Source organism: Xenopus laevis, chromosome 3L (genome assembly GCF_017654675.1).
Source record: "Xenopus laevis strain J_2021 chromosome 3L, Xenopus_laevis_v10.1, whole genome shotgun sequence".
Taxonomy (NCBI): Eukaryota; Metazoa; Chordata; class Amphibia; order Anura; family Pipidae; genus Xenopus; species Xenopus laevis.
The window spans coordinates 89,882,609-89,898,128 of record NC_054375.1 but is presented as its reverse complement, the minus strand read 5'-3'; the positions used below and the strand labels follow the sequence as shown (position 1 = coordinate 89,898,128).

The 15,520-nt window shown below is 34.3% G+C and overlaps 1 protein-coding gene and 1 long non-coding RNA gene across 6 annotated transcripts in view; one reads left to right on the top strand and one right to left on the bottom strand.

The window, feature by feature from the left end:
• The window catches only part of sfmbt2.L (Scm like with four mbt domains 2 L homeolog), a 125,782-nt gene that overhangs the window by 26,955 nt on the left and 83,307 nt on the right, over nt 1–15,520 (bottom strand). For all 3 annotated transcript variants that reach the window (XM_018252749.2, XM_018252750.2, XM_018252748.2), the window contains 5 exons: nt 14,263–14,410; nt 13,357–13,439; nt 8,342–8,468; nt 6,741–6,854; nt 575–617 (listed from right to left, as the gene is read on the bottom strand). In XM_018252749.2, the coding sequence (XP_018108238.1) occupies nt 575–617; nt 6,741–6,854; nt 8,342–8,468; nt 13,357–13,439; nt 14,263–14,410 (515 nt within the window). The remainder of the gene's footprint in view (nt 1–574; nt 618–6,740; nt 6,855–8,341; nt 8,469–13,356; nt 13,440–14,262; nt 14,411–15,520) is intronic.
• LOC121401519 overlaps nt 1–15,520 on the top strand; it is a 301,118-nt gene that overhangs the window by 235,146 nt on the left and 50,452 nt on the right. The gene's annotated exons all lie outside the window — the stretch shown is intronic.

Genomic DNA, 15,520 nt, shown 5'->3' with positions numbered 1-15,520 from the left:
AAAAAATCTGTTTCCCTTTAAGAACAAACAGTACGTGACTGAGGTGCAGTATTGTCCCACGTAGAATGTGACTGTGCATGCTTTGACCAAACCATAAATCAGAGCACTATGAGAATCTTAAAGAAATCTAAAAAAAATGTGGACCTATCTTAATGTTCTTGAGAAGTAGTGTTCACATTAACAGAAAGTATAATCCGCATTTTATTTGAATTAAATTTCAATCTGCTAAAACCACATTAAAATTGTAACAAAAAGTTGAATCTATAAACTAAAAGTAATTTAAGGGATATTTCAGCGCAAACAGTACATGACTAATGTGCAGTATTGTCCAACTTAGAATGTGTATGCTGAGCATGAGTATGCTTTGACCAGACCATGAACCACTATGAGGATCTTAAAAAAAAATGGACATATCTTAATACTCTTGAGAAGGAGTGTTGACATTAACAGAAATGGATAATGCACAATATCTTTGAATTTAGTTGCAAACTTCTTAGACCACATCAAAACTTGTATGAATATTTTACCATACTACATTGTACACTGGATTCTAAATTATAAGAGAAGAACTTACTGTTTCTCTGGCTGCACCACAGCAACTTTCCTCTTCTTTTTCACTGTAAAAACACAATTGAATATTGGCATCACATACAGAGTAATATGTAATACACTGCAATTAATTCATAATAAAACCAAATGTTGTTCTTTAAAATTTTCAATAGCAATATTTGGTAGTGATTTCATTCACATATACAGTAACTTCTTATAAATGGCAAGAACCCAATCGTAACAAATAGGGGGTTATTTATCAAAGGTCAAATTTTAGTTATGTAAGCTTTTTTTTGACCCCGAAAAAACTCACAACTAGAATGTTTTCTAATAAAAAAAAAATCAGAATCATCTGTAACTTTAATATAACGATTGAACATGTAAAAAAAGCTAGCAGTGGTTTGGTTTTATTAGATGACTGAGGGCTGAAATAAATTGTGCAGTTAAAATGTGAGTTTCAATACTACAGAACATTTCTGTCTGTTTTCCTTTAGTTACACTACAACAATAAGATGAGGTAGGAAAATCAGCAGATGATGTTTAGCCTGTACTCATCTATGGGCGTCAAAGAACTGATTTAAAGGACATGTAAACCCCCCACACAAAAATTAATTAATCAGTGAACAGCCTCTTTGAAATCTTCAGATAGGTTAGAAGTTAGGTTGCAGCATCCCCTTAATCACTTAGAATTCCTTCTCCTCCTCTAAGCCAACTCTGCCCCCTCCCTCAGGAATATAATTTGGCTATTGGCTCATGAGCATGCTCAGTTCTTCTCAGTTTACATTACTAAACACACCCTCCAGTCTAACAGCCAATGAAGAGATAGTATTGCTAGTTCCCCTAGAAACTCTAGCTATCTTATCCTATTTTTTTTCTCCTAACCACCTCTCCTGAGCTCAGCTTAATATTTACAGTGCTCATCCCCAGCAGAACTCTTTATCAAAGTATGTTGTGCTTGTGTAAACCTGCATTCTGCACTGCATGATCTTTAAAGCAAACATGTCCTGTTTGCAGATGTCAATGTTACAGATTATGTATCAAAGGAAAAATGGCCGCTGGGTGAAAACTGCTATTTGTTTTAGGAAAATGTGATGGCGCTGGAGGGGGTATATGCAGTACAAATGATTTTGCTTGGGTGGGGAAGATCTGCCCAACTTATATACATGGTAGAAAAATGTAGGCTTTACATGTCCTTTAAGTTACAGGAGGCAGAGTGAGTAACTTTTATTGCCATATTAGACAGAAAACATCCTAGATCACCCCTTGTGACAATGGAAAAAATTTGCATGTCATACTTTATAGTAGATTGCAAACAGAAAATGGTACATAAAGATACTCTCAATACTCGATACTCTCATTTTCAAGTGAGGACAATGCATCTGATCTGAAAGTCAACCAATTTTACATCACAACACTGGCTTTAAAACACATTGTTGTGGTTCTAATTTATAATCTTAAAAAGCATATGATAGAACACTCTAAGGGCCTAGTTTATAATAATGTGTAAAAAAATAAATAAATAAAGTTTCCAGATATACATTATTTTATGCTTTACATACAACCCATTATCATGTAAAGCCAGATTATTCAGTAAGAAACTGCAAAGTGATGTATTTTGAGGGAAAAAGGAACAAGCCAAGAGAAGTTGCATAGAAACCAGAATAAGTAGAAAAACAGCATAAAATACAGAAGTTCATAGTAAATTTGCTAATGACGCTTTTATTGCAATGTGTTTATCACCAGTTTGCCAATTTTATACATTTACATTCTGTTTGAAACTGAATTTTTACTAGGTGTGCAAACTAAGCGATGTGTAATGCCAATGAAATTTTTGGTTGCCTTTTATTTAATTTCGATGCTTGGAACATAATAGCATGAAGATACCTAGACTTAATACTTTATCAGTGATCTGTAACCAACCTGCATGAATCATTCAATGAACACACTGAACACAATATCTAATTACATAACAGCTACGAGAGCTGTTGCCAAATTAGACTCCCAGTTGCTCAGATCATATGGTCCTGCCAGACTGTGTCTGTTTAAAAAGAAATATCTGAGTTTATTACTCCCACTTGCATGAGACATTATAAATGTCTAAATTAGTTGAAAGTGCAAACATTTACTTTAAACTATTGTATTAAGGAACAACACATGTGTAATCCTTTTAGAGGCCTATTTATCAACAGTCTCATATCTGTGATTTTAAAGGTTTTTGAAACCACATATTAACTCACTCGCTCTAAAACCATGAATGTCATGAAATGTATTAAAAAAATCCAAACTGAAAAAGCACGAACAGAAAATTTGCAGAAAAGTCACGAAAATGGCAACTTTGTTGAGTTGTCGCATAACTATGACTTTTTTGTATTGTTGCACCCGAAAACCACTAAAACCACAAATCAAAGATCTTCCAGTTGTACAAAAGATATCAAATATTGACTTCTACATGATTTTGACATGTTTTAGCTGCACAATTTCCATATTTGGATTTGTTGCAATTTTGTCACATAATACAGTAAATCCTAAAAGTCTCAATTTTTTTTCAGTGACTTTTTTTGGATTTTTGGCATCAAAAAGCCTGATACGAAAAAAAAGTCACGGTTTAATAAATGAGCCCCTTAATGCATGCTAAATGTGGCCAAAGATATCTTTTAACTATCAGTAATTTATAAAAAGTTGTACTTGTATTTAATGTATATGATTACATAAAGCGATTATTCCCTTCTTTTTTTATATTTTACATTTATATTCCTTTAGTATTTGTCAAATAAAAATATTAAGAAGAAAATGTATAATTATGTCCCACTTGGTTTTCCCAAGTTTCAGTACACGTTTTATTGGCTCAACATATTGTTTCAGTAATACTTAAAGTAGAACCAAAGCTTAACTAAAGAAATATTGCACTTGACGTTTTGGGCTTCTGTACCAGCCCAAGGCAACCACAGCCCTTTAGCAGTGGAGATCTGTGTCTCCAAAGATGACACAGTAGCTCCCCATCTTCTTTTCTGCTGATTCACTGCACATGCTCTGTGCTGCTCTCAGTTATTGATCTTAGCGGCCCACTCACAATATACAGTACACATATAGAATAGAAATGTCACAATATAAGACTGATTAGTAATTAATACAAATAATTATTACATGGCAGCACAGAATCCAGTGCAACTAGCATCAGAATTTAATAATCAGCCTTGTAGCAACAGCTTACATTACAGGCCAACCTCTTTTTCTGCTTGATAATTTTGGACGACCCCCAAGCTTAGCTTCTCAACAGTTACTCAGAGCCCACTATTACATGGTGACCCCCTGTGACAAGTTTGAAGTCCTGGATTATTGCTGCTATTGAGAATTTGAAACTGAGGCTGGTGCAATAAATTCATTATATAAAATATGGCATTTTTACCAATATTAATTTTTAGGGTTTCGTTCTCCTTTAAGCTCATATTAATGTCAGAGTGCCTAGTAACACGTTTCTGCACTTTTCATGCATCAATTAAGAATATGTCTTTAGACCAATGTCACACCAGGTAATTTCTTCACCTGCCTATTTCTACCAGTAGAGAAATGCAACAAACCACCAGCGCCACTTGTCAGTTAGTTTTATGTCAACAGCCTGTTGTAACAGGCTTGAGGCAAGAGAACTTAGAGGCCAGGGATATGATTTTCAAGTACTTTTAATCAGCAACTAGCAAACAATGTTGGTGCCATTTTAACACACAAATTCATAAGAGTTAATACCCCTAACTGGTAGGATTTAGTTAGGAGTGTCCCACAGTCCATGTGTAGCCAAGATACAGGTAGACTGGTATAGTGCAGTCCATAATGTTATTGTTTTTCCAGGTTGCACAGACCCAGTGAGGCCGATTATTCAAAGGGCTTTACTGGGAGGAAGGTCGGTATCCAGACCTCCCTGGATAGAGTTAGTTCCTATTCGTTATGGTGGTTTCTAATCCAATAATATGCATCAGGAGCTATAGTCCCACTCCCCTCACTGTAAACCACATCCACTCTTACTCCCTAATTTATCTTTTGTATTCCACACTTCTCCAATCAGAAACAGGCTTCTTATTCACTCCTTTGTTCTAATCCCCATTCTGGGCTCTAAAGAGGAAGCAAGAGATGAGGTGAAAACACAAAGGTATGACAGGAAATACAGCAGGGGGTGGAGCTTCTCTATTGGAAGAATGACACCAGTGCCTGGATAGGCTGTAACAAGATTAAGATAACAAGACAATTTACTAGCGACTTTAATTCTCTAAATTCTACAGCACGTCACTGATTCTCCCACATGAAATAAAGTTATAGTGCTGATATAAGTCCACTGGGAATAGAAAACAAGCACATGACACTTGTCACTGGAAGTTTTATATATAAAATGCACAGTGTTGTTGGGCTGATAACCACCTGTACATACACTGACAATGACACTGACATATTTGATATATGTGACAGATGTGCCTATTGCAAATAGTACTTACATGGCACAAGCTACTAGCACTCAAAAACAGGCATTTCTGGCCCAGATGATGAACAGAACAATTGCAAACGGTTTTGTTTGTTTCTAAAGAAATCTGTTCTTGGTAAAACTTACAGTCCTCTTAATGTTAATGACAGAAGAGGATTGGTGTTGTAAATACTAGTCCATTAATCACTGGTTCTGCTGCCCATTGATGCAGAGCTGGTCTCTATACAGTTTTCTTTTGTACAGTATCAGCTTATTTGTAACCGAGTCCTGCTCAGCAGCAGAGAACAGATCTGCCAGGAATGAGAGGCTGAGCTTTCTCATGGATTTATAAGAGTAGTTACATAAGCATACCACAGGGTGAAGGGCAAAGAGAACAATTGCTCTAAGTAATTAGAGACACAAAAGATATTTAACACATTTTTATTGCAGGTAAACAAGAGAAAAGATGTAGTTAATGTTTCGCCAGGTTCTTACAGGAAACTACTGAAAAAAATTTAAATCTAATAAAAGCTCTCTTGGAAAAGAAAACTTTTCACTATCTGTCTCTCAGAAATTGGTCTCTCTTAGAAAGTTCCTTATTTAAGTGAGCTGTAAATTATGTTAAACTTGTATTTTTTGATGGTTCCCCTTTAAGGAAAGAAAAACCAGCAAAATAATAATAATGAGTTTCAGAGATCGTAAACCTAACAGTGCCATCAGGCTTTATGTCAACGTGTTAAGCCACAGCTTAAAAGCAAAAAGTTAAGCTGCTTAAATTGTTTCCAGAAACCACAGAACATGTTCCAAAGTATTTGAGATGGCCTTAAACAATGCTGATAACATTTTATCACATTCTAAACTGATTTATCAACATTCAAATCTGCATTAGCATTCCCCCGATGTAAGGGGGTTTTTTTCGGCAAAAATCTAATTTGCATTTGCCTAAATTAAAATTTTTGTGCTTATTCTTAAAAATTTGTAAGACTCAAACAGAATCATTTGAAATGTAAAAATAAATTGAGAAAAATGTTAAATTTGGCATTTGAAAATGAGGGGTAGAATGTCATTTCACTGTGTTCCAGTTGTTTTTTTACATATTTAAGCAACTGAGTTTTTTACATGTTGCTCTTAAAGTTTTTTTTATTTTGCCTCTTCCTAAATAAAAAAATGGCCTTTTGCCTGCTTAACATTAATCACCAGCCAATTTCAATACAAAGATTTTAGTAATAAAATATCTAATTACAGAGTGATGAAGTACTGAAAAACATGGTATTTCTGAGAAAAAATCTACAAGGTTTGAACAAGATTTGCAGGTTTGAGTCCCATGCATTTTAATACTTATAATCACTAAATATATTAAAAAAAAGTTATCTTTTAATTCAATAGCTCTTTAAATTATACAGCATTTACAATAATATTATACCAGGGGTTAGAGAATGCTTACAAGCTTACAATGTACTTCAAAGCAAAAGTCTGCTTGTACACTCCTTGAAATTGTATATTAAGTTAAAATCTTTATCTTTTTTTATCATAATAGTGAGGGAAAAAATGCTTCATTTTCTGAGCTAATGTTGGCAAGAAAAATCTTATAGATGCCAAAAATAGATCAGAACCAGGACACATCTAGACATATTTGCTTATAATAGGATGTCTTGTTGGCTATATAAAAGGCTTGCTTACATTCTGCTAAGAGAATATCAGTTTTGCAGTTCTTCCTGTACAGCAATGTAATAAATTCACTTACCAACTGCTGTAAGTGGAGTACTGAGCGGATAGCAATTTGCTTCACACCAGCCAACAGGAAAAATATCCATGGATTCCACATCGACAATGTACTCTGGGACTGGCTTCTGTAAACCTACAGGACGTTTACAATGATAAGACAGAAACGGTACTGAGCAACCAGTATATGTTTATTTCTGTAGAATTGTGAAAAGACATATGAAATCACATATGTATTGTATAGTTTGTCCTGCCCATGCAAATAGAAAAATAAGTTGTTTTCACACCAGAGAAAAACAATATGTCAGTAGCGAATGGTAAGCGTGTAACCTCTATGGTTCCGCAAACAATATTTTTTAGTCATTATTCAGATGGGTTTATTCTGTATTTAAAATGCTGAAATGACTAGGTCTAGATTAAATAAGAAATCTTTCTTTACATTGTTACTTAGACATTGCATTATATATAAAGGATTCAAGAGGCCTCTAATAAAAATATAAGTTAAAGCACAGTAATCAAAGTAAACACAAAGGGGCCGAATCACTAAGCTCGAGTGAAGGATTCGAATGAAAAAAATTCGAATTTCTATGTATTTTTTGGGTACTTCGACCATCGAATTGGTTAAATTCGTTCGAATACGAACGAAATCGAACGAAAAATCGTTCGACTATTCGACCATTCGATAGTCGAAGTACTTTCCCTTTAAAAAAAACTTCAACCCCCTACTTCGGCAGATAAAACCTACCGAAGTCAATGTTAGCCTATGGGGAAGGTCCCCATAGGCTTGCTAAACTTTTTTTGATCAAAGGATTTTCCTTCGATCGTTGGATTAAAATCCTTCGAATCGTTCGATTCGAAGGATTTAATCGTTCGATCGAACGAAAAATCCTTCGATCGATCGAACGAACGTTTAGCGCTAAATCCTTCGACTTCGATATTCGAAGTCGAAGGATTTCAATTCGAGGGTCGAATTTCGAAGTATTTTTAACTTCGAAATTCGACCCTTAGTGAATCTGCCCCAAATTGTTTACTTGGATTGTGTAAATCATGATTGCCAACAATATCATATATCCCAAGGCAGTACTAATTTTTGTGGCCTAATATTTGCAGGACATTCTGGATCAGAAATGGTTTATTGCCAACATGGGCATAAATTATGTGGGTTTTGGGTAGAGAGAAATGTCCAGTATTTAAACTGGGAAAGTTGGGGGTATGGTGACCGTTGTAGTGATGGGTTTCTTTTATTCATTATTTATTTTAATCTACTCTTTTAAACATCTGTTCTGGGGATAAATATGAACTCTAATGGTCTGTACCTAAGCTATATTAGTGTCCAATACACTTTACTGGACAAGTACAGTGTATAAAAGTATAAAAATACATTTGCTTTAGTAAAACGAGAGGACCATTACAGTTACAATAATGTTAATGTATTAAAATACCTAAAATACAGGTCTAAATCTATTACAAATTAGGAAGAATTGTGAGATATACTAGAAGTGCATTGACACCAACCAAAATCTGCTTTCTTTCTGCCTCTTACTTCCGTATAAACACTTTATTACAGAGCTTGTTTTCAAGCGTGCAATTGCTCAAAAAAACAAAGCAATCTGCCATAAATACCTTCAAGGTGGAGCCATAACAATCTCCCTTTAACTTTGGTCACAGAGGCAACGCAGATTTCTGCAGGATTACTCGGATTGACTGCTTCAAGCTTCATGTCTTTTGTAAAACCTCGAGAACTGGATGCCTGAAACAAAGTAGAAAATATTATGCAATGTAATGAGAAAATAGAAAGAGAAAACATTACATTATTTAAAAAAATATTTACATTTTGTTTGTTTTTTTATAAGAGCTTGTGCAGTCAGTGTAATTTTCAGGCTTGTACACTGCACAATTTCCATTTTATTGTGATCAGAGTGACATTTAGAGACATTAATAAAGCTATGTAAAAACAACAGTAGAATGAAATCTACACCTCATAAAATCAGCTGTGCAGTTCCTGCATACACTACATATTTCTGCCATTTATTTTATACCAACTTGGTGTAAAATATTTTACGAACCTTTATAAATGTGACCCTTAGTCTAGGGTTCTTGGCCAATACAAAGTAGTGCAACTAGTTATGTAGCTGATGACTCGGTTTCATGAAATTCTTACTGTGGATTAGATCAGTGCTTTCCAATTGTATCCAAATAGTGGGGCAGGTTTCACTATTCTGTATTAAGACTACTCTTGAGCAGCGTTAAAGCAATGGTCCTGCTATGGTGAGGGTCATGAGATGGATTGTATGACTATTTCTACAAGCACAATATACTGTGCTATAGTAATATCAAGAACTACAGTTTTATATGTTTGTGTGTATCTATCTATCTATTTATATATTTATATTATATCTATATATATCTATATATCTATATATCTATATATCTATACATCTATCTATATATATCTATATATATATATATATCTATATATATATATATATATATATATATATATATACGAGGACAAATGACCAGCAACACCGAGCTGTTTCGTGAATAATTCAAGTGTATTAATTCAAGTGTAATTTCTAATACACTTGAATTATTCACGAAACATCTCGGTGTTGCTGGTCATTTGTCCTCGTATCTGATTTCTTTACCTTGCACCCGAGTCTGAGCATCAAGAGCGGAGTGCTGCCCACATGGACTTATATATATATATATATTATACTATGCTATAACCAGCACCCAGGCAGTTGCTTGTATTGCAAGTGCACCACTATAGACATATATATATATATATATCACTTTGAGAAAGGCTAGAGTGCTAGCCGAAACGTCAGTTTTTTGTTTAATAAACACCTTTTGTTTTTCAATTAAGACCTGTGTGTGCTCGCCTGTTTCCAGATATACATTACTATTTTGCTGTTAGCACCCAGGCAACAAGACTTTTTAAACGAGCTGTGCTGGCTTTTTTTGCTCTTTATATATATATATATATATATATATATATATATATATATATATATATATATATATATATATATATATATATATGCGCACTGGGGATAATTGTAGAAGTGGAACATTCTTTTAACAATTTGCGTACTATCTATTTTCTCAATCCCTAGAATATCTAAAATATCTTTCATTTGCACTGTACCCCATGCATGTAGTGTAAAGTGTATACAGAACAAACAAACAATCATTTTTAATGTACCTGGTACACATTTAGATTTCTCACTTGTAGTGATGGGCTAATTTGCGTCGTGAAACGGCGCCGGCATCTCGTTTTTGACGCCGGCGCCCGTTTTTGACGCCGGCGTCCGTTTTTTTCGAAAAAAAAATTGACGCCGGTTAATTTTTTTCGCGAATTTTCCCAGGCGTTTTGCGAATTTATTCCCTGGCGGCGAATCGCGCAAATTCGCCGTGAATTTGCGCCTGGCGAATAAATTCGCCCATCACTACTCACTTGCATTTTCCCCTATCATGACTGCATTTTGTCCAAAAATAAAAAGATGATGTTTTAGGTGACATTTTTTTTATTGGGAAAAAACAGTGATTGCAGAACACTGTAGGGTTGAAGAGCATGAATAAATGTACAAGCTGATGTTGTGGATAAAGGTGTCTGGTTAGGCATGTGTCACTTTATCACTCTACAATCAGTTTATTTTTTAGATTTGATCAGACTATTCATATTAATATAATTTTTTTCATGAAATTCCAACATGATTTCCTACAATTATTAGCATCAAGCACAGTGATACAAAGCCTCCAATTATAGTCACTACAATTAATCAGTCTACCATGTATTAATACTAGAAAAACTTCATGGAATGGAATGAAAACCCAAATCTGTATTCAGCATTTTCAGCTAAATTACTAAAGCAAATACTGCTCTATTATACCATTTTATTACTCTGTAGCCTGTGCTGGGACATATTTAATAGAGAATTTCTGCTTGCAATGTTCAAAGTTCAGTCCTTTCCTGCAATTTACACTCACGCTCAATTTACTGTAATTCCTGCTCGGCTCCCTTGAAAGAGAAAATGGTTGCACTGTGTTTCAAGTAAATCAAATAATTAAAAACATGGATAGTGTCCCTGTAAAACACTGTAAAAAGCAATATATAGAAATGATTAAACCCATAATTTGGAAGGTGTAATTTTATGTCTAGTCTTTGGGACTCCATGACAAGTTAACACTTCATGGTTTAAACACTCTGAATAAGGAAATGTAAAACTACTTTGCTTATTTATGGGATATATAATATATGACCTGCACATTCATGAAGCTGGTACACTCTGCAAACGTAAAAGTTTATAAGACCTATAGAAACTAACCTCTTCCTCATATTTTTTTTTTCTTCATCCGATTTTGTAAACAGCAAATCAAACATGCAGATACGGAAGCAAATTGAGAACAAGCAGGGCTCTGTACGATCAATGTTAAAAGTGACTGCAGTTGAGTTTTTATAATGCTATAAAATATATGATAAACATTGCTGTCTTATGACTCATTGGGAAAATTGGATTCACAATCATTTCAGCCTAGAGTCTGTATGTTTTACTATATTATGAATAAATATGTTTATTTTATTTTTTTTATATAACAGAACACAACATTCTGCGCGGTCTCTTCTTGAAGGCCAAAAATAATGTTCTTGAGGGTATGCCAATCGTTTGAAAGGTTCTGAGGATTTTGCTGGAGTGGGCTGTAACATGCAAAATTGCTCCTTGCTCAAAATAGTATTGCGATGACTGGGATACAATATATATATATATATATATAGATAGAAAAATATATATTATAGAAAAATTTTTTACATGTAAAAATATTCCCAGGTCTTACTCCCCCCTTTATTCCCTTTCCTGCTGAGGTATACAGTTCATGTTTTGAAATGTCAGCTGCTCTTCACATTCAGATAAATCTTATAACTACTGTAATACCCCACTCTCCAAGCAAAACATTGCATTTTTCTAAGTAGCAGCTGCCAAGAATATATTTTCCGATTTTGTGTTATGTGAAATTGCAGTAAATAGCGCTAGAATTGTATCTATTATTTCTTACTGACACAGGGTTCAGTAGTATGGGGTCTGTTTACATGAAAACTGCACCTATAACTTTGAGTAAAGTGGACTTGATTCTGGATTCTTGATTCTGGTTAATTTTGTCTGTGGCTTAATAAATTGACAGTATACAACGAAACAACAACAATAGCAACCATCTTGGAAACTGGGTATAGTAGTACATCAAAAGATACATGTTCTACTGATGTTTGCAAAGGTGCCACTAAAGACCAGTCATCCATAAAAGTAAGGTGTATTAGGTTGGTTGCTGAATATGGAATTTTCTAGCAAAAAAAATCAAAAATTCATTTTCAAGTATTGCTGCCAATCACTTAACATTAACGTCCATGAGAATGGCACTGCTTATGGCCCTGAGACTGTAATTATTGTCTAAAACATGGACAAGCTTATTGTTCTATGAAGACTAACATGATATTTATAAGGTAGACATGCAAATAGGGACAGATTAAATTATAATTATCAATGATGCTCCAAAAATATATCATTTTGATCTCATGTTGTTAAATAGTGATCCTCAACCATTTTAGGATATGCCTGGGGTCTGCTTTGTGAGACCCCTCAACTTGAATGGGTTTTTTAGTCTTTTAATTACTGTGGTCTACAAAAGAAATCTACTATTCTAAAAATGATAACTGATCACTGTATTATAGTGGATTAAAGTGACTCACAGCTTGTGGTGAAAATCAATAAATACAATCTATATTGATATATTATACATTTAGAGGCAGATTTATCAAAGGTCAAAGTGAAAATTCGAATGAAAAAAATGTGAATTTTTGAGCTAATTTTTGTGTACTTCGACTAGGGAACAGTCCAAATTCGATTTTATTTGATGTATTGTCTCTTTAAAAATTAGACTTCGACCATTCGCTATTTAAAATCTGCTGAATTGCTGTTGTAACCTATAGGGAACCTCCTAGAACCTATTTGGAGTGAATTGATGTTTTTTTTTGGAAAAACTTCAAATCGTACAATTCGATATTACTTCAATTCGTATGATTTGAATTTGATTGAAAACTGACCTATTTGATCGAAACCTGACCTATTCGGCCAAAAAAACCTTCAATTTAATTTCGGATTGTCTTTTTGAATTTGAATTAAGAAGTTTTTCAAATTCGACCCTTGATAAATCTGCCCCTAATTGTTCATTCTTCAATGGCTCCAAGCTGACGCATTTGCAGTAAAGTAAAGTCGCCTTTTTGTGTAAAGTTTTGGTTTTCACTTTACTGCGCATGCTCACCCTGTTGGAAGATCTTTCCAACAGGGTGAGCTCATAAGTTCCCCCAGGCTGGTGAAATTTTCTACTAACAGGAGCGCTGGCCCACAGTATCAGGTAGGTGCTAAAACCACTGGGGGTGACTTAACGTTTCCTTCTCCTTTAACAATACATACTCATGATTCAGCTGCTTGCATGAAAAAGCAATGGAATGCTTACTTGAGTTTACTGAGCAATATATGAGCCTTAAGCACTATGGAATACCTTTGTTTTACTTAGGATGAACCCGATAAATAATACTTATTTGATCATTTTACTTTGAGCTTATGCAATTCAATACTTACATTTCTAAACAAAGTATGAGGTGCTGCCTCCGCTCCACACTGCTTCTGGTAATCTGCCCAGTCAAAGTCCTGTCCTGAATAACCTAAGAACAAGGGAATGCAACACGAAGTCATAATAGAAAATCGGAACTGACACCCATTGGTGTAAGATGGAGGTGGCAGTTGTTGGAAATGTCATAGGTGCGCATTTCTCCACATCCTCTTTGCAATACAAAGTATTATTGCTTTGATGTCTTTTTTTTTTATATTATAAAAAAATGATCCATTTATAATACACAGCCAAATCAAACAATGTAAAAGTTTTAAGACAATAGATCTTACACTAAGGGGGGTATTTAATCAAAGATCGAGTTTGTGAAGTTTGTGGTTTTTTTTTCTACCTTGAACAAACTCACAACTAGAATATTTGCTTATTTATGAAAAGCTCAAATGAACGCAATGAGGGAAAACTGAAATGCTCTAATTGATCGAGTTATTGGCGGAAAAACACTTGAATAGCTGGAATTGATTGCGTTTTCATGTGCAAACCACAGAAAAAAGGCTAAGTAAAAACATCTTCAAATGGTTCAAGGAAACTCTGCCATTGACTTCTACATGACATTGACTTGGCTTTTTGCAGCTTCGGGGGATAATAAATCTCAAAAAGTTTTAGCTTTTTTTTTTAATCCCAAAAAGTTTGAGTTTTTACTGAAACAGCCCTCTAAAAACTAAATTTTTTCAGGAAAAACACAACTCAACCTTTGATAAATAATCCCTTAATTGTGCTTTTCCTATTTAGTTAATTTGAGATGACGTACTGCAGGAACACAGATCAGCAAAAGATCAAGCAAGCTAAACGTATCCTCTAATTAATAATGAAAAGAAAGTAACCTGTCAAGTCTTTTGTTCCCTTTTCCAAAAACATACCTTTAGGAGAAGTGAGATTGACTCCATTTATAAGGCACCATTGTATGGGCAAAAGAGCCAAAGAATCTGCATGACATAGCATGGATACTTCCTTTGCCTCTGGTCTTAGATCATCCACAGTCACTTGAAAGTAGAGATTGTTGAACACCTGCAAGTTCAATGCAATATAATTTGGTTAATAGACTACATTCAAAGTCATACCAACATATACAAATAGACAAGGGATTTGTAATTTTCTTACACTTATGTAAAGGGATTTGCTGATATAGAATTTTAAATGCTTGTACATGTTTCCTAGTTTCTAATGTATTTTTCAGCTTGCAGCTTTACCTTATCAGTTGTGGTGGACGCTTATCATTTTAGTATACAGATTTTAAAATCTCAAGGTTCAAGGGTTATCCAATCAGACAACATATTTTTTTTAAACAACCATGTTAAAAGGTGAGAACAGCTTTCTCTACATTTAAAAAAAGGGAAGAAAAACAATTTAAGAGAGCACGTCCAAGTGTATTTATGAGAAGGTTTGGCTGATTTGGACCATATCACCCAGAACTTTTGGCACACATGGACTTTTGGTTTTAAAAAAAACCATCATGATTTCTATATCCAATAAGATATTGTTAGCATCTCATCTTGTATATGGAGTGTATGGAGAGAGTAGTATTAGAGGTTACAGTGAGGGGGGATATGATTAGGTTCTAATTAGATCTGCTTGTTTGGGTCATTGACTAGAACAGACATGAGCTCATGTCAGAAATGGAAGGGGGGGTGAGATATATCTTCCATTTAATTGCTTTATAAAAGTTTCAGTGACCATAATATGATATTGCATTTGAAAACCTTATTTTTTTTGTTTTGTCGTTGCAACTACTGATGTAGAATGTAGAATCCTACAGTCTCACTTTGGGGGTTATTTATTAAAGGTTGAGTTGTATTTTACCCGACAAAATCCAGATTTCAAGCGTATTTTTCAGTCAAAACTCGAATTTCCAGGTAAAAAAAAATCTAATTTTACAGGTTTTTAAATAAAAAAAAATACTAACAAGAAAATACTCCAGTTAAAACCTGTCAAGGTCATGTAGAAGTCAATGGTAGAGGTCCTTTGAACCATTTGAAGATGTTTGTAGCATTCATGATGTTCAGGTTTTTTTCTGTGGGTTTCATTCGAAAACTCAATTATTTGAGCAAAGTTTTTTTTTCTCGAAAACACATTAAGGGGCCCATTCACTAAGTTCGAGTGAAGGAATAGAATAAAAAA